General features: G+C 46.1%; 3 protein-coding genes across 3 annotated transcripts in view; all 3 read right to left on the bottom strand.

Annotated features, from left to right (window-relative positions):
• Nucleotides 1-82: 82 nt before the first annotated feature.
• On the bottom strand, nucleotides 83-7,818 carry LOC125510901 (probable zinc metalloprotease EGY1, chloroplastic). Its single transcript, XM_048676190.1, has 10 exons — nucleotides 7,336-7,818; nucleotides 5,278-5,748; nucleotides 5,053-5,196; nucleotides 4,099-4,200; nucleotides 3,342-3,553; nucleotides 2,369-2,419; nucleotides 2,218-2,287; nucleotides 1,000-1,068; nucleotides 659-709; nucleotides 83-558 (listed from the first exon to the last, which is right to left on the bottom strand). The coding sequence occupies exons 1-10, from the start codon at nucleotides 7,675-7,677 to the stop codon at nucleotides 400-402; spliced, it is 1,671 nt and encodes a 556-aa protein (XP_048532147.1). The 5' UTR covers nucleotides 7,678-7,818; the 3' UTR covers nucleotides 83-399.
• A 702-nt stretch (nucleotides 7,819-8,520) lies between these two features.
• On the bottom strand, nucleotides 8,521-10,154 carry LOC125507434 (zealexin A1 synthase-like). Its single transcript, XM_048672012.1, has 2 exons — nucleotides 9,240-10,154; nucleotides 8,521-9,153 (listed from the first exon to the last, which is right to left on the bottom strand). The coding sequence occupies exons 1-2, from the start codon at nucleotides 10,152-10,154 to the stop codon at nucleotides 8,521-8,523; spliced, it is 1,548 nt and encodes a 515-aa protein (XP_048527969.1).
• Nucleotides 10,155-15,465: 5,311 nt separating this feature from the next.
• Nucleotides 15,466-25,439, bottom strand: part of LOC125510900 (purine permease 3-like) — a 29,029-nt gene continuing 19,055 nt past the window's right edge. Inside the window, exon 2 of the mRNA XM_048676189.1 lies at nucleotides 15,466-15,958. Within this exon, the coding sequence (XP_048532146.1) occupies nucleotides 15,617-15,958 (342 nt within the window). The 3' untranslated portion in view covers nucleotides 15,466-15,616. The remainder of the gene's footprint in view (nucleotides 15,959-25,439) is intronic.

The raw sequence follows: 25,439 nt of genomic DNA, 5'->3' as shown, positions 1-25,439 counted from the left end.
TCCTCCGAACGTACTACAGCATAAATAAAGCGCATGATTTGCCGCTGCAAGGCGATACTACCGGAGAAGCAATCATTGCGCATCAACAAACAACGCTCCCTGTGCCAACTCACGCCACATTACTGTACTGTACAACCGGAGTACCGGGCAATGATTTCAAACAATGGCTACAGCCTGGATGGGGCAGCGCCTCTGCCCCGGCCGTACGGGAAAAATTCAATGGCTGTGCCCCGTCCCTGTGCAAATCTCTGCATACACACGCGCCCCAGGAGTAAAAACTCGTATTTCACCTCCCGGTGAATGAACTTACAGCAATTTCGCTATCGCTTTGCTAAATTTGGGCGCAAAATTGACCTGCAACATGGCCTAGCTCCTACCGGCGAGCACCTACGTAGTGTCTCAGAACGAGCTCACAAGGCCCACGCCTAGGTCCTCCGCGAGCTCGTCCCACAGAGGGATGAGGATCAGCACGACGAGGAACACCGAAGCTATCAGGGCGCCCCTCCTCCAGGTGCCGACGTCGCTAACGTCGTCCAAGCATGGCTTCTCAGGTGTTCTCTGGGAATACACCACAAGGTAGACAGGCATGGGTTAATGTATGAAACAAATGGATCCTCCTGCCTGGTGCCTCCTAACCGTCATCCATTTTCCTGTTTACCTGACATAGTAGCACGTATAGACCCCAGGGAAGAGATAGCGGCCCCCCAAGCTATAGAAGGGGGAAAAAAAGAACATTAGAAGTGAACGATTTGATCGTTTGAGTCTTGGGTCAAAAGTTCCCAGAAATAAATAAAAAAAGTCAGGTAAACAGGATGTTATGACATACAATTACACGTACAATACTGCATGTAGTTTAGTATTAATGGAAATGTATTTTCTCTTCTTCTTTTTAGAGGTAAGAAACACAAACTGTACTGCAATGGAGACTCTGAAGCCAAAGCTGGGAAGGCTAAGTGCAAGTTGTTGGTCAGAGAAAGAAAGCAACATGGACTGACGTACCACTCCAAGTCCAAGCAACGAATAAGTCGTCAAGCCAAATCCAAATAAAGCATCCTTGCCGAAAGCACCCTGTTGAACACACCACAGAACTTCAGACTTGGTAAAGGAACCTCAGGATTTTGCTGCTAATCAATCATGTTATTTCAAAGCTACTAGCTCCGTCCAAGAGCAAGATGGACTGAGGTAGTCCAAGGTTAAGCACCAAAACGTCCAGAGGTTCCAGATATTAATTACTGTAAGGTTAATGCAGATTGATGAAACAAGCTATGGAAATTTCAATAACTCATGAACAAAAGCGTAAAAGGGGCAATGTAATGAGATGTTGAATGTATCACTTGTTACTGTGCAAATGAAGCCCCCATTGATGGATATATCTGTCAGTAAAGTTGTAAATGAATAATCAATGTTAGGTCTGAAGATTTTTCACAGACAGGAGACACTTGCTCTGTTCTGCAATGGAGATGTACAGGACCTGCCAGTGGTTGAACAGTGTACCAAGTTGTAATTCTTATTTTTCTAAACATTCAAAAACCCCAATCACTCAAAGATTCACAAAGTAGAGCTTAACACTGTTTCCACTTTTCAGATCACTGACAGCTACAGGCATCTCTAAATAAATGGATTTTGTTCCTGCATACACTAGTTTCTTGACCTCTTGATCATGATCTCTTTTTTTTTGACGGGTGATCATGATCTTTTGTCAGTAGCTCATGGCTGCATGCTACTGTCCACCTCGGTAATACAAGTCACACAGATTGGACATGTCACAAGTGCAGATATTCACTACCACTAAAGATGGAAGACAACTTCTCATTTTATTAAGTTTAGTCATAGCATCCTAAGTCACGCTTAAACGACTCAGAAACTCTTATAAGAGAGGTGAATGATAAAAAGGTCCTGAAGACAGTATTAACTGTCAATGAAGGGAAACCGAGAGCCATTCTCAAAAAGAGTAGATACTGGCACATACTCCTGCCCACTAATTATGCTCTCCAAGGAAGAGCACTTGGAAGGAGATTCATTTATTCATGAGAGTACTGGTCATGGGGTGTATAGGAGGAGCGGAGGGGAGAACTCTTTGAAATTGAAACATGGACTTCATATGTGGACAAAAAGAGATGGAATGACATATTTCTGGATGAAGGGAGTACATGCATAAGGTCCAGCATGATTATTTGGTTGCATCCATAAAAAAAAATATGGAGTATTAATTTTTACCTGTAAACCTCTTCCACCGTCAAGACATCCAACAGGAAGCATATTGAAGGCAGTAGTTGTCAAACCACACCTGCAGAATTTGCAGGAACAGTAAGACAAACAAAACCTGTTTGGTTACAAGAGGTCGGGCAATTCATGAACGATACTTCACCAGCCAGCGATCACAAGAGGGTGGATAGAAACCGTAGCAGCATGCAAAGCACTGAAAATCAATTTAGGTTCATTAGAAAATAGAAACATAGAGTTTATATCGAAACTACAAAATGCAGAGTTGAGCAGTTGATAAAGTATACAAAGTTAATAACCTCTATCATGGATGATGGGTATACTAGTATATTCATCAGAAGTTGTATCACCAACCATAGTTTTTAAAGTGGTATAAGGGGAAGCTAGGTGCCTAACCCCTGTTTTAGTTATCAAGCGCTTAAGGCAAGGTGGTAAGGTGAGACAGCAGCTTGGCAACATAGGAACAGAGCAACCGGCACATGTATTAGAGAGAAAATGGAACGTGCTGACATGGGCTACTATCCATTGTTCCACACAGAACAGAACATCCCCATGGCATAAAGGCACATTATCAGTGCTGAAGTGACGCTGAAGCAACACCTACAAAACCATGGTACTAACACGATTCGTAAGCTGTAACAATTCTTAATGCTTAACTATCCACACTCATAGAAGATCCCATTACACGTAATAATTCATCAAATATAAGTTGGGAGTTAAGAAAACCATTGACATTCTACTTGAATTGATCAAGCGAAAAATCCTCCTAAACCAGAAGAGTTTCAGCTAAATCTGGTACACTTCTCAAAAACTGCAGCTAAGAGTGAGAATCAGGAAAGTAGCACACACTTCCTGAGTGTTATAAAATGGTAGCTATAACAGGATAACACAATGGACTGAAGGAAAAAGTGCAGCTATCACATCTGAAACTAGAACAGATAAAAACTTAAAGAATAGTCTAACGAAATTAAATACCACTCCCTCCAATCCATATAAGTGTTGCAGTTTTGAACTAAGGTTGAACTAAACTTAGTTCAAAGCTGTGGCACTTACTTTGGATCAGAGGGAGTAGTTTAAATGTCAGAAAGTAAATGTCCAAAATTCCAGGTATCAGTCACCTGTAACCAAGTATTGCTCTGCTAATAAGTCCAAGCAACAAAGAACCCTGGAACAGATTGCTGGGTACTTGAACCAAATCAGTTGCCCCAGCAGGATTTGAGGAGAGCCACAAGCCTACAGAGAACATTGAAAAAGAAAGTGCAGCTCCAGCCAAAGGACCAGCCATTGATACGTCAAACATTGTCTTTCGATCTGGTAGAATGGATTTGAACTACAGAAGTGAATGATGAAAATAAGAAAAACTTCCACATGTGGTTGGAGATAAATATGCACAATCGTATGACTTTTGCAACATTGTTCAATAAATTAGACATGTCAAAATAATAATAACCAATAGGACAAAAAAGGTGTTTCCTTAAGATTTAGACTCTGGAATGTACCTCCCATGAATGATGACACCCGAAGTAGAAAAAAATATATAACTACTCAAGCAACTCCCAACAGATCTAATATTATTTACCACCACACACCGGGGGGGGGGGGGGGGGGGGGGGGGGGTGGCAGTAAAAGAAACTTAAAAAGAGGCGTATTCCAATGCTATCATGCTTACAGGTGGAGAATCAGATAATGCAGATAAAGCGCAATATATTATCAAGAACTCAAGATTTTACCCAACTCTTCGTCATCATGGCATACTAGCAAATTAGTGATCAAGTATTTGAAATACAGTAAAGAAATAGCAGGAGCACAATACATTCCTGTCAGATGCAATCTTATACATATTATAACACTTCTTCTACTATTAAAGACACTAACCTGAGTGATTGAACCAAAAGTTCCAAGAGTAAAGTTCGGAATGAAGAAAGGAATGCCCAGTTTCACATTCTTTGGGTATGCTGCCAAAAAGTGTCCAACTTCCTGCATCATAATGTAACATGGTAGATCAGGTCAAAACAATTACAAACAGAGGGGCTTCATGAATAACAGCTCAAACCGCTAAATGCACCACTACTTAATTAAAGGATCCGCTGATACCATTGTCTGCTAGTTGATGCCAACGTTGAAAAGCTTGGAGCAGAGCTAATCGATCGAATACTTTATTTTTTAAACTACCAACTGTACCGAGTCATAAAGGATAGAGGAATTCCTCAACAACAAAAAAAGGATAGAGCAACTATTAACATTTGAGTCTTTACACAAACCTGTTCGTAGCAATTATGTTATGTTAATGCTGGAACTAGTTTAGCAATAACTCTAACAAAGGAAATACAATAAGAAGATGCACTTTGCCCCTAGGCCCACACTTCATATGGCAGCAAAAAAAACGTGAACACAACTGAATTTTGGGTGTCTTTTGTAACCAACTGGAGCATTGCAGAAAAGGTTAACAATGATAATTTCCATTGCATTTCTTGAAAGCTTGAACTGGTGCAAGAGATGTACTCCCTCCATTTCTTTTTACTCCACATATAAGATTTGTCTTAAGTCAAACTTCGTAAAGTTTGACCAAGTTTATAGGAAAAGACATCAACATCCACAATACCAAATTAATATCATTAGATGCATCATGGAATTAAATTTCATATTCTATACCTTTACTATTGTAGACGTTGATATTTTATAATATAAATTTGGTCAACCTTTATGAAGTTTGACTTAAGACAAATCTTATTGCGGAGTAAAAAGAAACGGAAGGAGTACTATTGCTCAAACAAGAGCTAAAAGACCAGAAGAAAAATAAATGCTCAGCAGAACTTTGATGTGATTTACATGAAATAGTTGGATAGCCAAGACGCCATAAGCCACTGGTAGAGCTGACTCCACAAATGGAAGTAAAAGTTGCATGTCAGGTGGGGGTCCAGTAGCATTTGGATCAGTGAAATATGAAACAATGTCTGGTGGAAGACTGCTTATCTGCACAGGCAAAATGAATTAGCAACATAGCATAGAAGGGTATTAAGCTCTGGTATCACATAATGGGTTAGGCCGATATACCTTTGACGCAATTCCTAGCTCAATACAGGAGAACACAGTGAGAAGGAAAAGTAACAGCGAAATAACGTATTGCCACAGGGTAGTAGGTCCAGGCTCAGAAACTTCTCTTCTGAGCAAACCAAAACTAACACGTGGCACCCCGCGTGGGTCATCCTCTTCTGAATTGGGCTCTTCCACCATGAAAAGATTGTATTTGTCACCTGTAAGTTCACGTAGCTGCCGTTGAAGTTTTCCAAAGATTTCTTCTCTGTCCCCTCGGAGATTCCCAACAAAAAGGACTCCTTCCCCAAGATCACCAAAAGGTTCTTCTCTTGTCAACCAGAATGTTGTGTAGCCAAAAAACTTTTCCTTGATGGCCTTGACATCAGCTTGATCAACCTTTTCTGGCCCTAGGAGTTCCAATAACTTAACTGTATCGATATTATCCACACTGAAGCTCAAAAGAGGAGGCTCGCTTGATACACCAGGAGTCTGAGCAAATGGATATGTTATAAAATATGTTTGAGAAAAGAATCAGCCATGTTCATAATAAACAAATATGCATTACAAGTGAAAAGAAATGTTGGTGTACGCCTTATTAAGAAGTACTTCCTCCGTTTCAAATACTTGTCGTGGTTTTAGTTCAAATACTTGTCGTGGTTTCAAAATACTTGTCGTGGTGTACGCCTTATTAAGAAATGTTGGAACGACGGGAGTACATATCATGTTTTTCTCTATTTCTTAAGAAAAGGAAATTATTCAAGCTTACTCAAAGAATTCTGAAATTTGGTGAGTAAGTTCTAACAGGTTTAAACTACTATGGCGGTATTCACTTTACTTGGAACTTGCAGTCATAATAGAATAGAGAACTAATAGCTGTAGTGATATGATGCAGTCATTAGTGAGTATAGCAGAGACAGCATGGGATTCATCATTTAGGTAGAATTTCATCTAACAACCTGACATGAGTACCTAAGTATCCAATGAAGGATACTAAATATCATAGCGCTAGGCTTTGGAAACACGAACAAGCACAATGTGGCAACATCCCTTCATTTTTGGCAACTGAATGTCGCGTCTGCCATATCAACATTAAGATAGTGCCTCTGCTCAAGAACATAGGACGTTTTGAATATCACTGTAGTCTCAACATGTAAATTTGACCATTACTTCCTTTTTATGACCATTTCATACTTGCACATGCATGGCTTAATCTTTGAGACAAGCATATGACTACTGGCAGGATCAACCAGGTAGCATGTCCTCGGTGACGTCCAGCGTCAGGAGTCGTCTTGCCCTTCCACTTGCATGGAAACGCAAAGGCAACAGTCAGGCCGGTTGTCGCTGTTGAGCGGGCATAGCTCATCCTCCCTGAGGATTGGCGCAGAGAGTTGCGTATCCTACCACGTAACTGTGGAGAGGTAGAGGCAACACTTGTTCCGGTTGTTCTCAGTTCGGAGAACTTTGGGTCGGGTCGAGGCAGCCAATAGGGCCACAAGCCTTTAGCATAAGCAGCATCCAGGCCAACAGTGTGAGCGAGGTTGCCTTGATAGCAGCAGGCATGTTACATGCCAGCACCACGAGGCAACGCCGCAAGCACTATTCGGCCAGGGTTTAGGGTTTAGGGTGGTAGCTGCAACTGTAGATGTATTATGATCTGAGTTTTTTTTTTGTGTGGCAACTCTAACAATATCCATATAATCAAACTAAATAGTCTTCTATGCCATCGTGGTCCAAGTTATAGAAGTTTGGCTACACTGGATGCTTTCTAAAATGTCGTACATATCTGATTTAAGGGATTAATTACTTCACTAGTATAGTAGTCATACTAACACTACACTATAAATCTATAATCACTGATCACAAGGATCATTCAGGAATTCGATTCCCCTTTCAAAAAAATGAGTTAATGAATGATAGCACTAATTGTGCATCCAATGACCCAATCCTGCCTCTAATTGCACACACTTCTATCTCTCAGTCCAGCAGAATGGGCTAGAAAAATACTCCTAAATCAGCAAGCTGTTCAGTCCAACTATGTTCAGCACACGAAATGGCCAATGGCTTAGTTCCTCATACCGCAGAGGACGGCGACGACGAGGAAGAGAAGCTCCCCGAGCGGCTCCGCTCCGAGCCCAGCTCCTCCGCGGCCCCCACCTTGGCTTCCACGGGCGCTGCCGCCTCCTCCTCGCCCCGCTTCTCCCCGTCCTCCCCGCCTCCGCCGCCCTCGTCGACGGAGAAGCGCCGCATCCGGTCGCACCGCCTCAGGGGCCTCCAGTCCACCAGGTAGGCGCCTCGCGGGCACCCCCACCGCGAGGAGGCCACGGAGGGCCTGGGCCTGGGGAGGCGGAGGCGGAGGCGGGCCGCGGCGGTGAGGTGGACGAGGGGCGAGCTCGCGAGCGCCGCGGCGGCGGCCGCCATGGCGGGGCGCACAGTGTGGTGGAGCGCCGCTGGGCTTGGCAGTGCGGTGGTCGGGGGCGGGAGTAGCCCCGGCGGAGTGAGATGGAGCGGTGGGAGGGGAGAGGGAGGATAGGGTGCGGTGCACGGGGAAGAGAGAGAGTGTGGAGGAGCTGGATTTGGCAGCTGAGTCGTCGGCCGCGCTTTCCTGGGCTGGACAGTCCAGCAGTCCACTGCGAAAATATCCTGAAAAAATGTTATCTTCGGCCGACCGGCCCGGATAGCCCACGCGCCGCGCCGGCCTATTAGGTTCCCGTTTTCCTTTTTTTCTCCTTCTTTCTTTCATTAATTCTGTTTTTACTGTTTCCTTCTATTTTTCCTGTACTTTTAATATTATATTTTCAATTTATAGAATATATGAACATTTTTAAGCTCAAGTTGTTTTGGATGGCTTCGGCACAACAAACTAGGAGGATGTCCTTTCGCTAGGTTTTTGATGATTGCTATCTTTTGGCTTGTGATTTTCCTTTTACTAGGTTTGAGCATTGTAATAGGAGAGCAAATGAGGTGGCGCATGAAATAGCTAGACTAGCGAAAGTTTTAGTGACAAGGGACTATTTTGAGGAGCCCATGGATGAAATTGTATCTTTTCTTACGGACGATGTAACTATTATCTCTAATTAATAAAGTTCTTGGTCTATTTAAAAAAAAACTAGGAGGATGTCTGAGAAGCTGAGCATCTGCATTTTTTGTTGAGAAAACGCCTTGGAGGCTCTTTATTCATTATAAGTAGGCGAGTTCATATCTGATTAAGATGAAGAGCCTCTCTAGCCAACACATGTGCTACTACATACGATTCCATCACAATCAATTAGCGACTGGAATACGTTGCGTCGCGCGCAGCACGAGCTTGGACTTCCTCCGTATGGCCAGGCCGAACGCCTCCGACATGTCGAGCTCCTCCGGCCTCCCGCCGTCGGGGAGCTCCCAGTCGAAGTGGTAGAGGAGGCCCGCGAGCACCAGCTCCATGTTGGCCAGGCCGAGCGCTATGCCGGGGCACATCCTCCTGCCGGCGCCGAAGGGGATGAACTCGAAGTCGCCGCCCCTGAAGTCCACTGCGGCGGCGGCGCTCTCCTCCTCGAACCTCTCCGGCCTGAACACCTCGGCGTCCTCCCAGTAGGCGCCGTCCCGGGCCATGGCCCACGCGTTCACCAGCACCCTGGTCCCCTCGGGGACGTCGTAGCCCATCACCTCGCACGCCTCCCGGCACCGCCGGGGCAGCAGGAACGGCACCGGCGTGTGCAGCCGCAGCGTCTCCTTGATCACCAGGTGGAGGTAGCTCAGCTTCCCCATGTCGCCCTCGGTCAGCTTCTGCTGGCCTCTGAACGCCTCCCGGACCTCGGCCTGCGCCTTGCGGAGGAGGCGCGGCTCCTTCACCAGCTCCGACATGGCCCATTCCAGCGTCGTGGCCGACGTCTCGCTCCCGGCCGCAAAAACCTCCTGGAATTAGTAGACGATGGTACTAAGAGAGCGTGACGTGCTTCGATCAACTTTGAAATGAGAAAAGGGGAGTGGTAAGTGGTAACCAGGACGACGGTGATGATGATGTCCGTGGTGAGGGCGCCGCCGTCCTTCTGCACCCTCAGCAGCACGCCGAGCAGGTCGTCCTCGCCGTCGCCGCCGCTGCCTTGGCCGCCCTCGGCGCGCTCGCGGATGATGTCGCTCAGGATGTCGCGCGCGTTGCGGTTGCACTGCTCGGCCTCGCGAAGCCCGCTGCCGATCCAGCGCGCCAGCGCCGACGACGGGAACAGGTCGGACAGGCTGTTGCCGGCCGTCAGCCTCGCGGTCTCGTCGAGGTCGTGCAGGAACTCCTCGCGCCGCGCGCACCGGCTGCCGACGGCCGACCGCACCACGACGTCGTTCACCACGCGTGCCAGCCGCTCGCCGATCTCCACGACGGCGCCGTTGTCGGAGCGAGAGCGAGCGCACTCGTCGGCGACGGAGCGGAGCAGGCCGCCGGCCTCCTCCTCGCGGATGTGGCGGAAGGACTGGACGCGGCGCGCGCTGAGGAGCTCGAGCACGCACACCCGGCGGAGCTGGCGCCAGAGGTCGCCGCAGGGGGAGAAGAGGACGTCCTGCCCGCCGCGGGTGAAGACGGACAGCATGGGCGTCATGTGGCGGCTGGCGAAGGCGGCGTCGTGCGTCTTGAGGACCTCCCTGGCGGCCTCGGCGGAGGAGACGACCAGCGTGGGCACGGCGCCGAAGCGGAGCAGCATGAGCGGGCCGTGCCTGCCCGCGAGCTCCCTCAGGGCCCGGTGCGGCAGGGCGCCGTGGCGCGACAGCAGGACGTGGTGGAGGCTGCCGACGAGCGGCAGCTGCCATGGCCCGGGCGGCAGTCGCTTGCGTGGCGCCGGCGGGGAGTGCGCGTACATCCTCTTCACGACGAGGTTGACGAGTAAGAAGACCAGCAAACCGAGCAACGGCAGTGCTACGAGCTCCATTGTTGGAGTATGGAAGGAGGAGCTAATCTCTTGCATGGAGGGAAGCATGTGTTTGGGTGCGAATTTATAAGGCGTCGTCGTCATCTATGCCTTCACGGCCGGCAGCTACGATCGGTCAGTCGGTCGGTGCTCGTGTACGGGTGTAGTGTTGGTGACTACGTACATGTGACTTACTGTTGAGGCCTTCTTTGCTTTTTGGTTTGTACGATTTCTATAGGATAAGATTTGCATAGGAAATTTTTTTTGAAGCCCTTTGGTTTGTAGGAATAGATTCCTATTCATATGTAGGATAGGAATCAATCCTTCATATTTTGAAGGAAAAAAACATTAGCTAAGACTCAATAGAAAAATTCCTATCCTATACATCAAATGATATCTCTTTCTTTTAGAAATTAAGATACATGTCTCATTTTCTATGTTTTTCTTATTTCTATAACATTCTTATCCTATAAATCAAAGGAGGCATTAGTGTTAACAATTAACCTAGGCGAATTGGAATTAATTTGTACGTACGGTGAAAGAAACCCCTGGAGGGTGGTAGACTTTTTGTTTCCAGAACGTGCTCTTGACAATATAGGCAAAAATGGTAAACACATGGACTAAAGCAACGGGACTTTGCGGATCAGTTGACTTTTTTTTAATTGAGCTAAATAGCATTTTCCTCTGAAATAAGAGCATCTCCAATAGGAGCATAAACGTTTCACGCGCTGCGCGCCATTGTAATACTTTTAGCACGCCGGACCCAATATTGGTTTAGCAGATACCAAAAAACACGCGCTCAAAAAACACGCAGTGCAAATTGTGAAGCGCGCAATCCAGCGCCCCAAATTTGTAGCTTGTGATAGCGCTTTTTGGTGCGTGCTCAAACCTTTTTTCTGCATGCACTATTTTTCAGTTTCTGCTGGAGCTATCCAACGCCCATAAAACCTGAATTTTAGCATGCAGAGCCGTTTTTGTGCGCCTGTTGAAGATGCTCTAACTGGTGGGGTGGGCGCCCAGCCCCGTAAAGCCCCCGTAATTGCCTGTTAATGTGGCAAAGCTCCAATCTAGGCTAACTAAAATTTCTACGAAATGGAGGCAAAAATGCTACACCTACATAACTTTATTATGTAAAGCTACATTCTGAATTTACTCAACCAATCACACCCCCCTCCCCCCTCTGAATTTCACGGGGTGGGCCTAGGCTTTCTTTTTTCCTTCCAACCAAATCAAGCCAGGTCATCATGTTCGTAAGTTACATATCAATATTTACGTAGGCGTAGCAAAGCTCGAACAGAGTGCATCTTAAACTGGAATCGCCAAATGGACGGCCCAAGATGTTCATCAAATTTTCGCTGCTTATCTGCTCTCTTCTTTCTGTCAAAATTTTCAAAATCAGTGACAATCCGTCCATACATTTAAGTACTTGCAAACAAATGCAACTCCTATTAAAAGCATAGGATGTTCAAAGTTCTATACATATCGGACTAAAATCAAAATAATTGGCCATTCGTTTTAAATGCCTCAATTCTGAGCCTGCCCCACTTCACTGGACTAAGTGCAGTGAGTTATTCTAGGACTCTCCAATGTCGATGTGGAAGTATATGAGTGTTGGAGGCAATGGCGGTGATGGTGGTCCCTCCGGAGGTGTTCCGGCGGCGTAGGAAGGGAGGGGAGAGAGCCCCCGCCTTCTCCTTCTTCCTTGGCCTCCCTTCTAGGAGGAAGAAGGTTTTACCCTCTTGTTTGTGGTGGTCAAGGTTGTGGAGGATGAGAGCCTTCTTCGAGATAGGACCTGACTCTCGAGAGAGGCTGTTTCTGGACGCTAAAAATGATGTATAAAAGCAAAAAAAAAACGATTACAGTTAGAAGAGTGTTGTTTCTAAAAAGAAGTGAAGAATCAATTATATAAGGGTGATCCAAGCGCCCAACACATTTACCATGTCCATAAGAGCACAAAACTTATTGCATAAGAATTAACTGATGGCTTACATGCATGAACCGATGACGCGGAATGGTTGTGCTTCATGGATATACTATTGCAAAAAAAATGTAGCTCAAAACTTATAGGCACGGCTTGCTGATAAGGCATGATTGCATGGTTAGGAAAAATAGGTAGTTACACTTATTTTGGAACGGATGGGGGTAGCTATTTAGCATTTGAGGAAAAGTGCCGTTTATAAAAAAAAGTGAAAAACTATATAAGTATGCTCCAAGTACCCAACATATGTACCATGTCTATGAGAGCACAAAATCTATTGTAAGAAAAATGATGACTTACATGCATGAACTGATGATGTGGCAGTGCTACATGGGTATGCTAATGCAAAAAATATAACTTATAACTTACATGCATGGCTAATTGACGTGGCATGGTTGCATGGCTAGGAAAAATATGTAGTGAGTTGTAGTGCATGTCATAATTTGTGCAATGTAATTTAAAACCGCACATAATGCACCAATGCATGTTGCATGGTAGAGGGCTCTTATGCATATATCAGGTGCCAGTGGAACGCAACAACCACAATAACAATGATGTTGTAAAAACACCCATATTGAGATAATTAAAAGTAGCGAGGATCACTCTCTTATTTTTTTTTATTCTGCGATGGGAGAATCACTCTTTTAAGTATATAAAATTTTGTATAATGCATTTCATAATGATTATGGAGACTGTTCTTTCGACGATTCTCCTAAGTTGTTCTTACTGGCTGACCCAGACTCGAGCAAGAGGCGGCTAGCTCCGGCTCCTCCTGGACACTGTGACGTACCGGCGGCTGTCTACCAAATGGATGTTTATGTTTTAATTTACTCAACCGAAGCGTATCATGGACACGGAATCCATGTTTACGCGATCAAGATTAAGTGACCTGGTACCCTAATAGAAATGGTGACTTAATTGTACCGGTGCATACTGAACTAGTGAACTGACCACACCCAGGGCTCCCGTTTCGTAGACTGATCATAGATTCAGGTATTTTATTCTCAAGTGTACGACTGAAACCACCAATCAGCCACGCTTGATGAAGAATATAATGTCCGACCAACAGCCGAGAGAAGATTCTGCATGCTATTGGTAATTTATCGTTATCTGATTCCAGATGTAGACGCGGTAGCAGAGAAACGACCGACTAAACGGTCGACGGAAGGCAGCCGGCGGCCGGGCTCCGTCGTGCCGTGACCATATCCAGAGCGCGCCACCACGTGAAAGCACGCTGAGGAGGTGTCTCCAAAACCCAATCGCCTGGTTCCTCCTGAATGTTTGTTATGCTGGTCCTTGAGAGGGCCTGAAAGATGCAGTTTTTATGCATGGGACTATGACAGAGAAGTACAACTCTTTCAAAAATAGAGCTAGTGGTTTGAGAAGAAAACACAAGGGCTATGGAATTATAACAGAGAGAAGGGGAGAACAGAAGAAATAGAGTTTCTCTGCCTGACTACAGTAATTACATACCAAAAAATGAGAAGGGGAAAATAGAAGAAATAGAGGCCGTGGAATTGCCCGCTTTTCTTCATCAATTCGGACTCTTGTAGCAACTAGATGGAGCATGAATTCGTTATGGTATCGGAGTCAAGATGTCTCAAGTTCAAGACCTTCTCGACGCACTATTAAAAAAAAGATTCTATGACCTACGCTGAACACATAAAGACTAAAAAAATAGATGTGAGGGAGAGTGTTGAAATATAATATTGTCTATCTTTGTTCGTTAGTTCAGACTTTTGGAGCAGCTGGCTGAAGCATAAATTCAATATACTTATCTAAAACTTAATTAGCCGACTCCATTTAAGCATCCTTTTTATCAACACTAGTAATCATGTTTTGAACGAATTTGTTTATAAACTTCTAGGAAATAGCATAAAGAGCAGTTAGTCATAGTCGATTAATTGTTTTTTTTCATCTGAAATGAGGTTATCTCTGTTCTCTACATCAATACAATGCACACATCCATTTTTGTTAACTAGCATGTTTCCAAAATTCACTTGAACCAAAGAAGGGTGACCTTGTTGGTGGCAGTAGTGCTGGCAATGTTGGCCATGACAATCTTAGCGAAGTCTGAGTCAAACTCATGAAAGTAGTTTAACATCGACGAGCAAGCAGTGGTCAGGAGACACGCCCCAAAATCTTATCGCTCTTCACCGGGTGTAGGTTAGTAATGGGCCTAGTTTTGTAGACTTGCCCTCGTGCAGCCGTGCATGCGGTCGCTAGGAGCCCAAGACAGGGAAGCCGAGAGCAGCATAGGGAGTGAAACAGTTACGATGGTGTGAGCGCGAGGAGGCAGAAGACAAATATGATATGATCGGTGATGGTTAGTGCTGCCCAACTCGTTTTTATAGTTGGTTGGGTAATATCCGGGGATAAACCCATGTTCCAGTTGTTAATAACCCGCCATCCCAAAATAAAAATGGTGTTTTGCGAACCAACCAACATGTGGTTGGATGGTTAGAGAGACAGTGATATTTTTCAGCCCATTAAGGTTCAAGTCCTAATGTTGACGAGGGGCCTACGGTGACTTCGTAAATCTCAAGATGATATGTCGGCTCAGTCTCTCAAAGGTGCTCATATATAGGGGTAGGGTATGCGTGTATGCGTTCACATAAATGAGTGTATGCGTGTGTATATGAGCGCTTGTGACTACTAATGTTCAGAAAAAAAATGGTTTTTACTAATGCAACTGTTAATGACTTGGAACTAACAACAATTAATTATATGTTTCAACCGGTAAAAAAAGGACACTTCGGCTGACACGCCTTTAGATTCGCGGTTCCGCCCCTTGATCTCCTTGTCACGTCCGTCTAGGTGCAGTGAGGACAGGCCATCGCCGCCGCCCTCTCTTTCCCTCGATGGCCACCGCGTGACACTGTCGTTGCGTCCAACAGAGGCCGCCACCGTCATGACTCTCAGCCGTGCACCTACATCAGTTTCAGCACCATGGTCTTGCCGACGGTCACCAACAATCCCATAACATCCAAGAACCCCGCCGTCCCGCACAGTGTGCCCCCTGTAGCAAAGCCCAACACCGCCCCGATTACCATGCCAGCCCTGCAGACCGCGAACGGCAGTGCCAGCAGCGCGCCGCCGCGCACCACCGACATGCTGCCCTGGTCAGGCCAGCCCTCACCGTTCGGAGATGTGACCTTGGGCTCCGATGAGAACATGGAAGGCATCAAGAAGGGGGCTAACTATGCCGAGACGAGGTTGTCCGCCGCCATGCCAGTCGCCACCGGTGATCGCGACGTGTCTAGAGCCTCCAAAGATCGCCACACAAATCACCTCTCCGGCGGGTCACCGCCACCGAGCAGCCGCCAGCGGCAACAGTGTTCATAGTCGATCAAATGAAAGATTAACCATGGACAAAGAACATCTTTACTGCTAGACGGGAGCACAAGCTTTCAAGCGAATATTATGCGTGCCATGCCACTGCCATCGATGGCCTTCGGTTCATATACGCCCCCTTCTTCTTTCTCAAAAGCACGTGCTGTTCCCACTAATTCTCGCAGTCACGATCCACGCACAAACTTGACTGGTGCTCTGCATCCGGGGCCTTGTTCCGCACCTCGCCGTAGAAATAGGAGGCGAGGCCCCAGAGCGACAGCCCGAGGGCGACGCCCTTGGTGCCGCTGAAGGGTTCATGGAAGAAGACGACGGCCAGGACCTCGGTGACCGGGAGGAGCACGGTGATGATGACTCCGGCGAGCAGCGCCGAGCCGTAGTAGATGGCGCCGATTATGCCGAGGCAGAAGCACTGGTACACGGCGGCTGTGCCGACCAGCAGCAGGTAGTAGCCTGCCTGGCCGAGTTCGGACTGCCGGGCTTCTCCTGGGATTGCCTGCATCACAATGCTCAAATTAAACTCTCGTGTTTTGCTAGTAATAATTTAGGGTCAAATACCAGGATTCTACTAGTTTATACAAAATTCAAAATTAAAGTATTAAAAAATGTACTTCGTTAGACACTGGTTTTGCATAACTTCGAGCAGTAGGCTAGGCTCAAAAGCAGGCATACGAGAGACTAGGAACATCTAGCTTAGCGCATAGACATATGGATCAATGGGACATGTCAAGAGAGAAAAAGGGTTAAAACAAGGGCACTGGAAACTCTGGTGCAACATGATGTTCCGGCATGATGGTGAAGACAAGAAGGTCATCCGCCGTACAGGAATAGTCGAAGCACTCAGACAGGCATCAAGGATGTAGACGAAGTTGAGCGAGCGGTCGCGCCAAGATGCTCCCAAAAAACCTATTGCCTCTCAGACGGTACATGTTCTCAAGGGACGAGACTTCGAAGGCCTGCTCTCCCAGACGGTTGTGCGGGCAGTCGCCGAGATGGATTCGCCGAAGAAGCGGCTAAGTACATAGGAACTCGGGTTGTGTGTTATGTCTTGGAGTAAATTGCACAAAACCATCACTTTGAAGGCTAGGTTTGCACAAAACACTACGCTACACTTTTGCTGCAAAAAGCACCATGTCTTCTGTAATCATTTTGCAAAAAATCATTGATTGGCGGTTTTGTCTCAGTTAAGCATGTTTATGACAGATGGCCCCATCAGTCAGGCTGACGTGGCATCGCTTGACACCTCGCAGGTAACGGTGACGGATGGTAACGGTGTGATCATGTGTGGGCCATGCGGGGTCCACCTGTCATTGAAAGAAAAAGGAAAAAAACACATTGCTTTTTTTCGCTTGCCTTATCTTCACACCGACCCGGCCGGGGCAGAGGCCCGCCGCCCGTCCCGCCGTCGGCTAGGGTAGAGGCCGCCGTAGCTGTTGCCACGCGGAGCCCGTCCCGCCCCCGGCCGCGGCAGGGGGCCGCCATCGCCGTGGCCGGCCGGAGGTCGAGCCCCACCCCCGCTCCTCTACTCCTTTAGCTGTCCCCCAGATCCCTAATGGTCGCGCCACCGTCTCAGATCCTTCCCCAGGAAGCCCCCTGTGTATTCTTCTGCGGCCGCTCGCTCAGCGAGGCACTGCCAGAGGCGCACGACGGGATGGAGGCGGCCGCCGGTGGCTATGATGGCCTCGCCACCCAGGCGGAGGCGCACTCCGATGCGCGTGGCGACGCCGGTCCCCGTGCCACCGCAGTCGATGCTGAGCGCGTTCGAGGAGGAGCGGGAGGATGTCGCGCTCTGCCTCCTGATGCACTCGAGCGACATCACCGGCGGCATGCGGAGCTCGCCGGCACCGAAGCAGATGCACCTCCCGAGGAACGGCTACGGCTTTAGCTCTGTTTTAGTACGGTGAGGATAAGGAAGCAAAATTAAAAGGCCTTTCTTTTTTTTCTTTCAATGACAGGTGGACCTTACATGGCTCCACACATGATCACACTGTTACCGTCCATCGCCGTTACCTGCGAGGTGTTTAGAGATGCCACAGGCTGACTGGCGGGCCCATCTTTCATAAACATGCTTAACCGAGACAAAACCGCCGATTAGTGGTTTTTGCAGAACGATTATAGAAGACGTGGTGCATTTTGCAACAAAAGTGTAGCGTAATATTTTCTGCAAACCTAACCTTTAAAGTGGTGATTTTGTGCAATTTACTCTTATGTCTTGTGTGTTCTGCAATTTGTAGTCTCTCTCTCTCCTTTGTATCTCCTTCGAAACGCGTGGGAAGAATGAGGAGATGCAACTGACAGTGAACTCGAGTATTGACAGGTACACCCATAATAAGGTAGTGCAGTCTCAAGCAAAAATTTAGTTCCTCCAACAAGACATATAATATTAGCCCGAACTCGAAATCGATTCACAAACGCGGCGTGTGCATTGCCTAGCGTGAGAGAGTGAGTGAGTGAGCGTGTATGTTATTGCTCTATTTTCTCATGCTATAAGGAATAGTAGAACAATTGACCCACTCGTTCTAGATGATTTAGCCTACTCGCACCCACAGACACAAGTATCACCGGGGAGTAGTATGATTAACCGAAAAGCGTCGAGATGCCGATCATATTGACCCACTCGTTATCGACATAAGTTTCAATCACTTGCAATCTTGTCATCTTTATGATGTCCCAATTAAGTGGAGTAACCCACAACTGCTTTCTCACTATTACTATTCACAAATAAGGTCAAAAAATGCAATCCACGTCTGAGTCCAAGCTCATCTCCATCCAGTGAACAATAAATTCAAAAATAAACAGTAAAAAAAATTTGTTGGCATTGACAAAAAAAGACTAAAATTTCTTGGCATTGAAGATGCTCTAGGGCACCATGTGCCTGCAAAATTTGATGATGAATAGACATTCTAGTAGCTCTCAGGAAAAAAAATCAGCTTTCAACAAGGTGTTTTTCCAAATTTGCTTATAGACCCACATTTTGTTCTTTTTGCTGAGCACTCCTCGAATGTCCTTTGACCACTAAATTTGTAACTTTTCAAAGCTTTCACTATTATTACTATTCGTGAATAGCAACAGTAAGAAAGCAGTTGTGGGTCACTATTATGTTGGCATAGATTATACCGTGTGCCCATGCTATTATGATGACATAGATTACATTATGTGTCTACCCACTTATTATACAAGAGACGTAGGATACAAGTGTTCTATTAGGACACAATTCCCACATTATCTAGATACTGTACAACTCAGAGTCTAACTGTAATCTAAATTGTACAAAATATTCTACACAACTCTAACAAGGATTTTAGAGGCCTGCTCTACCGTTGTGCACACAGTCCTCAGGATGGGGTCGAGGGAGAAGCAGCTAGGCACATTGGAACTCCACATGTGTGTTTTGTTTTGTGTGTTGTGCAATTTGTAGTCTCTCCCTCGTTTGTATCTCCTCTACATAGAGGCGCACGTGAAAAGGGCGAAGAGATGCAACTGATACGGGCTAGAAAAACTCCGAGTGAGTATAAAATGTGTCCACAACAAGCTCGAGTATTGACACGTGCATCCAAAACTAGGTATTGTATTGCCAAGCAAAAAATTTCATTCCTTCAACAGGACGCATAACATTATCCCGAACTCAAACTCGATTCACAACAAGGCGTGAGAGAGTGAGTGAGCGAGCGTGCGTGCATGTTAATGCTTTTTTTTGGTGCTATAAGAGCAATTTCAATGGAGCGACCCATTTCGTCCGCCCGCGTTCGTTTGGGTCGGCGTGGACAAAAGTGGCGGCCCAACGCGCCGATCCAAACGGACGCACGTCCGTTTTTCGTCCGCGAGCGACCCATTCCAGGTCCATTTTTAAACCAGATTTGCGTCGGCGCGGACACGAGACGGACGCGCGCGCGCTCGCCCTTTTTCCACACCGGGCCCACTGGTCGATGGCATATTGGATTCACACACTCGCACGCCTGCTACGATGCCGCCAGCCACTTTTTCAGATTAAAATGGATATATAGATAGTTCTAGTGTACACAGATAAAAGAAAAAGACCACTACTCGTCACTTTCTGACTCCGACTCGGTAATGTCCTCCTCCGACGTTTGAAGGTAGGCGTCAGCAAGCTGCTCGTCTTCAAAGTCCCAAACCGACGTTTCTTGTAGCTTCAGTTTCAATTGAGCTGCCTGCTTCCGCGAACGCTTGTCCTCCCGATAGGCGGCTCGCTCCCTCCTCCTCGCGTCCCTCTCCGATCTCAGTTGCTTATAGAACTGGCGCTCGTCGACGATGTCCTACGGGTAGCCTCTGTTGGAAATATGCCCTAGAGGCAATAATAAATTAGTTATTATTATATTTCCTTGTTCATGATAATCGTTTATTATCCATGCTAGAATTGTATTGATAGGAAACTCAGATACATGTGTGGATACATAGACAACACCATGTCCCTAGTAAGCCTCTAGTTGACTAGCTCGTTGATCAATAGATGGTTACGGTTTCCTGACCATGGACATTGGATGTCATTGATAACGGGATCACATCATTAGAAGAATGATGTGATGGACAAAGACCCAATCCTAAGCCTAGCACAAGATCATGTAGTTCGTATGCTAAAGCTTTTTCTAATGTCAAGTATCATTTCCTTAGACCATGAGATTGTGCAACTCCCGGATACCGTAGGAGTGCTTTGGGTGTGCCAAACATCACAACGTAACTGGGTGGCTATAAAGGTACACTACAGGTATCTCCGAAAGTGTCTGTTGGGTTGGCACGAATTGAGACTGGGATTTGTCACTCCGTGTGACGGAGAGGTATCTCTGGGCCCACTCGGTAGGACATCATCATAATGTGCACAGTGTGATCAAGGAGTTGATCACGGGATGATGTGTTACGAAACGAGTAAAGAGACTTGCCGGTAACGAGATTGAACAAGGTATCGGGATACCGACGATCGAATCTCGGGCAAGTATCGTACCGATAGACAAAGGGAATTGTATACGAGATTGATTAAGTCCTCGACATCGTGGTTCATCTGATGAGATCATCGTGGAACATGTGGGAGCCAACATGGGTATCCAGATCCCGCTGTTGGTTATTGACCGGAGAGTCATCTCGGTCATGTCTGCATGTCTCCCGAACCCGTAGGGTCTACACACTTAAGGTTCGGTGACGCTAGGGTTATAGAGATATTAGTATGCGGTAACCCGAAAGTTGTTCGGAGTCCCGGATGAGATCCTGGACGTCACGAGGAGTTCCGTAATGGTCCGGAGGTAAAAAATTATATATAGGAAGTGCTATTTCGGCTATTGGGACAAGTTTCGGGGTCACCGGTATTGTACCGGGACCACCGGAAGGGTCCCGGGGGTCCAGCGGGTGGGGCCACCTGCCCCGGGGGGCCACATGGGCTGTAGGGGGTGCGCCTTGGCCTGTATGGGCCAAGGGCACCAGCCCCAAGAGGCCCATGCGCCAAGAGATAAGGGAAAGAAAGAGTCCTAAAGGGGGAAGGCACCTCCGAGGTGCCTTGGGGAGGAGGGAGTCCTCCCTGGCCGCACCCTTCCTTGGAGGAAGGGCCAAGGCTGCGCCCCCTCTCCCTTGGCCCTATATATAGTGGGGGGAAGGGAGGGCAACCATATCTAAGCCCTGGCGCCTCCCTCTCCCTCCCATGACACATCTCCCTCCTCCCACAGCGCTTGGCGAAGCCCTGTTGGAATCCCGCTACTTCCACCACCACGCCGTCATGCTGCTGGATCTCCATCAACCTCTCCTCCCCCCTTGCTGGATCAAGAAGGAGGAGACGTCGCTGCTCCGTACGTGTGTTGAACACGGAGGTGCCGTCCGTTCGGCGCTAGGATCATCGGTGATTTGGATCACGACGAGTACGACTCCATCAACCCCATTCTCTTGAACGCTTCCGCGCGCGATCTACAAGGGTATGTAGATCCACTGCTCCCTCATTGCTAGATGACTCCATAGATGGATCGTGGTGACACGTAGGAAAATTTTGAATTTCTGCTACGTTCCCCAACAGTGGCATCATGAGCTAGGTCTATGCGTAGTTTCTATGCACGAGTAGAACACAAAGTAGTTGTGGGCGTTGATTTTGTTCAATATGCTTACCGTTACTAGTCCAATCTTGATTCGGTGGCATTGTGGGATGAAGCGGCCCGGACCGACCTTACACGTACTCTTACGTGAGAATGGTTCCACCGACTGACATGCACTAGTTGCATAAGGTGGCTAGCGGGTGTCTGTCTCTCCCACTTTAGTCGGATCGGATTCGATGAAAAGGGTCCTTATGAAGGGTAAATAGCAATTGGCATATCACGTTGTGGTTTTTGCGTAGGTAAGAAACGTTCTAGCTAGAAACCCATAGCAGCCACGTAAAACATGCAAACAACAATTAGAGGACGTCTAACTTATTTTTGCAGGGTATGCTATGTGATGTGATATGGCCAAAGGATGTGATGAATGATATATGTGATGTATGAGATGATCATGTTCTTGTAATAGGAATCACGACTTGCATGTCGATGAGTATGACAACCGGCAGGAGCCATAGGAGTTGTCTTTATTTATTATATGACCTGCGTGTCATTGAACAACGCCATGTAATTACTTTACTTTATTGCTAACCGTTAGCTGTAGTAGTAGAAGTAATAGTTGGCGAGACAACTTCATGAAGACACGATGATGGAGATCATGATGATGGAGATCATGGTGTCATGCCGGTGACAACGATGATCATGGAGCCCCGAAGATGGAGATCAAAAGGAGCAAAATGATATTGGCCATATCATGTCACTATTTGATTGCATGTGATGTTTATCATGTTTATACATCTTATTTGCTTAGAATGACGGTAGTAAATAAGATGATCCCTTATTAAAATTTTAAGAAAGTGTTCCCCCTAACTGTGCACCGTTGTGAAAGTTCGTCGTTTCGAAGCACCACGTGATGATCGGGTGTATAGATTCTTACGTTCGAATACAACGGGTGTTGACGAGCCTAGCATGTACAGACATGGCCTCGGAACACATGCGAAACACTTAGGTTAACTTGATGAGCCTAGCATGTACAGACATGGCCTCGGAACACAAGAGACCGAAAGGTCGAGCATGAGTCGTATGGTAGATACGATCAACATGAAGATGTTCACCGATGTTGACTAGTCCGTCTCACGTGATGATCGGACACGGCCTAGTTGACTCGGATCATGTAATCACTTAGATGACTAGAGGGATGTCTATCTGAGTGGGAGTTCATAAGATGAACTTAATTATCCTGAACGTAGTCAAAAGATCTTCGCAAATTATGTCATAGCTCGCGCTTTAGTTCTACTGTTTAGATATGTTCCTAGAGAAAATTTAGTTGAAAGTTGGTAGTAGCAATTATGCGGACTAGGTCCGTAAACTGAGGATTGTCCTCATTGCTTTATAGAAGGCTTATGTCCTTAATGCACCGCTCAGTGTGCTGAACCTCGAACGTCGTCTGTGGATGTTGCGAACATCTGACATACACATTTTGATAACTACGTGATAGTTCAGTTAAACGGTTTAGAGTTGAGGCACCGAAGACGTTTTAAAACGTCGCGAAACATATGAGATGTTTCGAGGGCTGAAATTGGGATTTCAGGCTCGTACCCACGTCAAGAGGTATAAGACCTCCGACGATTCTCTTAGCCTGCAAACTAAGGGAGAAAAGCTCAATTGTTGAGCTTGTGCTCAGATTGTCTGAGTACAACAATCATTTGAATCGAGTGGGAGTTGATCTTTCATATGAGATAGTGATGTTTCTCCGAAGTCATTACCACCAAGCTGCTGGAGCTTCGTGATGAACTATAATATATCAGGGACATATATGATGATCCTTGAGATATTCGCGATATTTGACACCACAAAAGTAGAAATCAAGAAGGAGCATCAATTGTTGATGGTTGGTGAAACCACTAGTTTCAAGAAGGGCAAGGGCAAGAAGGGGATACTTCATGAAACGACAAGTCAGTTGCTGCTCAAGTGAAGAAACCCAAAGTTGAACCCAAGCCCGAGACTAAGTGCTTCTGTAATAAAGGGGAACAGCCACTGGAGCAGAATTACCCTAGATACTTGGTAGATGAGAAGACTGTCGATAGGAGTATATTGGATATACATTATGTTAATGTGTATGTTACTAGTACTCCTAGTAGCACCAGGGTATTAGATACCGGTTCGGTTGCTAAGTGTTAGTAACTCGAAATAAAAGCTACGGAATAAACGGAGACTAGCTAAAGGTGAGCTGGCGATATGTGTTGGAAGTGTTTCCAAGGTTGATATGATCAAGCATCGCACGCTCCCTCTACCATCGAGATTGGTATTAAAACCTAAATAATTGTTATTTGGTGTTTGCGTTGAGCATAAACATGATTGGATTACGTCTATCGCAATACGGTTATTCATTTAAGGAGAATAATGGTTACTCTGTTTATTTGAATAATACCTTCAATGGTCTTACACCTAAAATGAATGGTTTATTGAATCTCGATCGTACTGATACACATGTTCATGCCAAAAGGTATAAGATAGTAATGATAGTACCACCTACTTGTGGCACTGCCACTTAAGTCATATCAGTATAAAATGCATGAAGAAGCTCCATGTTGATGGATCTTTGGACCCACTCGTTTTTGAAAAGTTTGAGACATGCGAACCATGTCTATTGGTGTATATGCATGAAGAAACTCCATGCAAAGGGACCGTTTGGACTCACTTGATTTTGAATCACTTGAGACATGCAAATCATACCACATGGGCAAGATGACTGAAAGCCTCATTTTCAGTAAAATGGAACAAGAAAGCAACTTGTTGGAAGTAATACATTTTGATGTGTGCAGTCCAATGAGTGTTGAGGCATGTAGTGGATATCGTTATGTTCTTACTTCACAGATGATTTGAGTAGATGTTGAGTATATTTACTTGATGAATCATGAGTCTGAATTATTGAAAGGTTCAAGTAATTTCAGGGTGAAGTTGAAAGATCGTCGTGACAAGAGGATAAAAGATCTATGATATGATCATAGAGATGAATATCTGAATTACGAGTTTGGCACAGAATTAAGACATTGTGGAAATTGTTTCACAACTAATACAGCCTGGAACACCATAGTGTGATGGTGTGTCCAAACATCATAACTGCACCCTATTGGATATGATGCATACCATGATGTCTCTTATCGAATTACCATGATAGTTTATGGGTTAGGCATTAGAGACAACCACATTCACTTTAAATAGGGCACCACGTAATTCCGATGAGATGACACCGTATGAACTATGGTTTAGAGAAACCTAAGCTGTCATTTCTTAAAAGTTTGGGGCTGCGACGCTTATGTGAAAAAGTTTCAGGCTGATAAGCTCGAACCCAAAGCGGATAAATGCATCTTCATAGGACACCCAAAACAGTTGGGTATACCTCCTGTCTCAGATCCGAAAGCAATAAAGGATTGTTTCTAGAATCGGGTCCTTTCTCGAGAAAAAGTTTCTCTCGAAAGAATTGAGTGGGAGGATGGTGGAGACTTGATGAGGTTATTAAACCGTCTCTTCAACTAGTGTGTGACAGGGCACAGGGAGTTGTTCCAGTAGCACCTACACCAATTGAAGTGGAAGCTTATGATAGTGATCATGAAACTTCAGATCAAGTCACTACCAAACCTCGTGGGATGACAAGGATGCGTACTACTTCAGAGTGGTACGTAATCCTGTCTTGGAAGTCATGTTGCTAGACAACAATGAACCTACGAGCTATGGAGAAGCGATGGTGGGCCCGGATTCCGATAAATGGCTCGAGGCCATAAAATCCGAGATAGGATCCATGTATGAAAACAAAGTGTAGACTTTGGAAGAACTACTTGATGGTCGTAAGGCTGTTAGGTACATATGGATTTTAAAAGGAAGACGGACAATGATGGTAAGTATCACCATTAAGAAAGCTCGACTTGTCGTTAAGATGTTTTCCGACAAGTT

The sequence above is a fragment of the Triticum urartu genome, chromosome 5 (assembly GCF_003073215.2).
Source record: "Triticum urartu cultivar G1812 chromosome 5, Tu2.1, whole genome shotgun sequence".
NCBI classification, from domain to species: Eukaryota; Viridiplantae; Streptophyta; class Magnoliopsida; order Poales; family Poaceae; genus Triticum; species Triticum urartu.
Note: the sequence above shows the minus strand (reverse complement) of the source record. Positions and strands in the feature narration are given on the sequence as shown.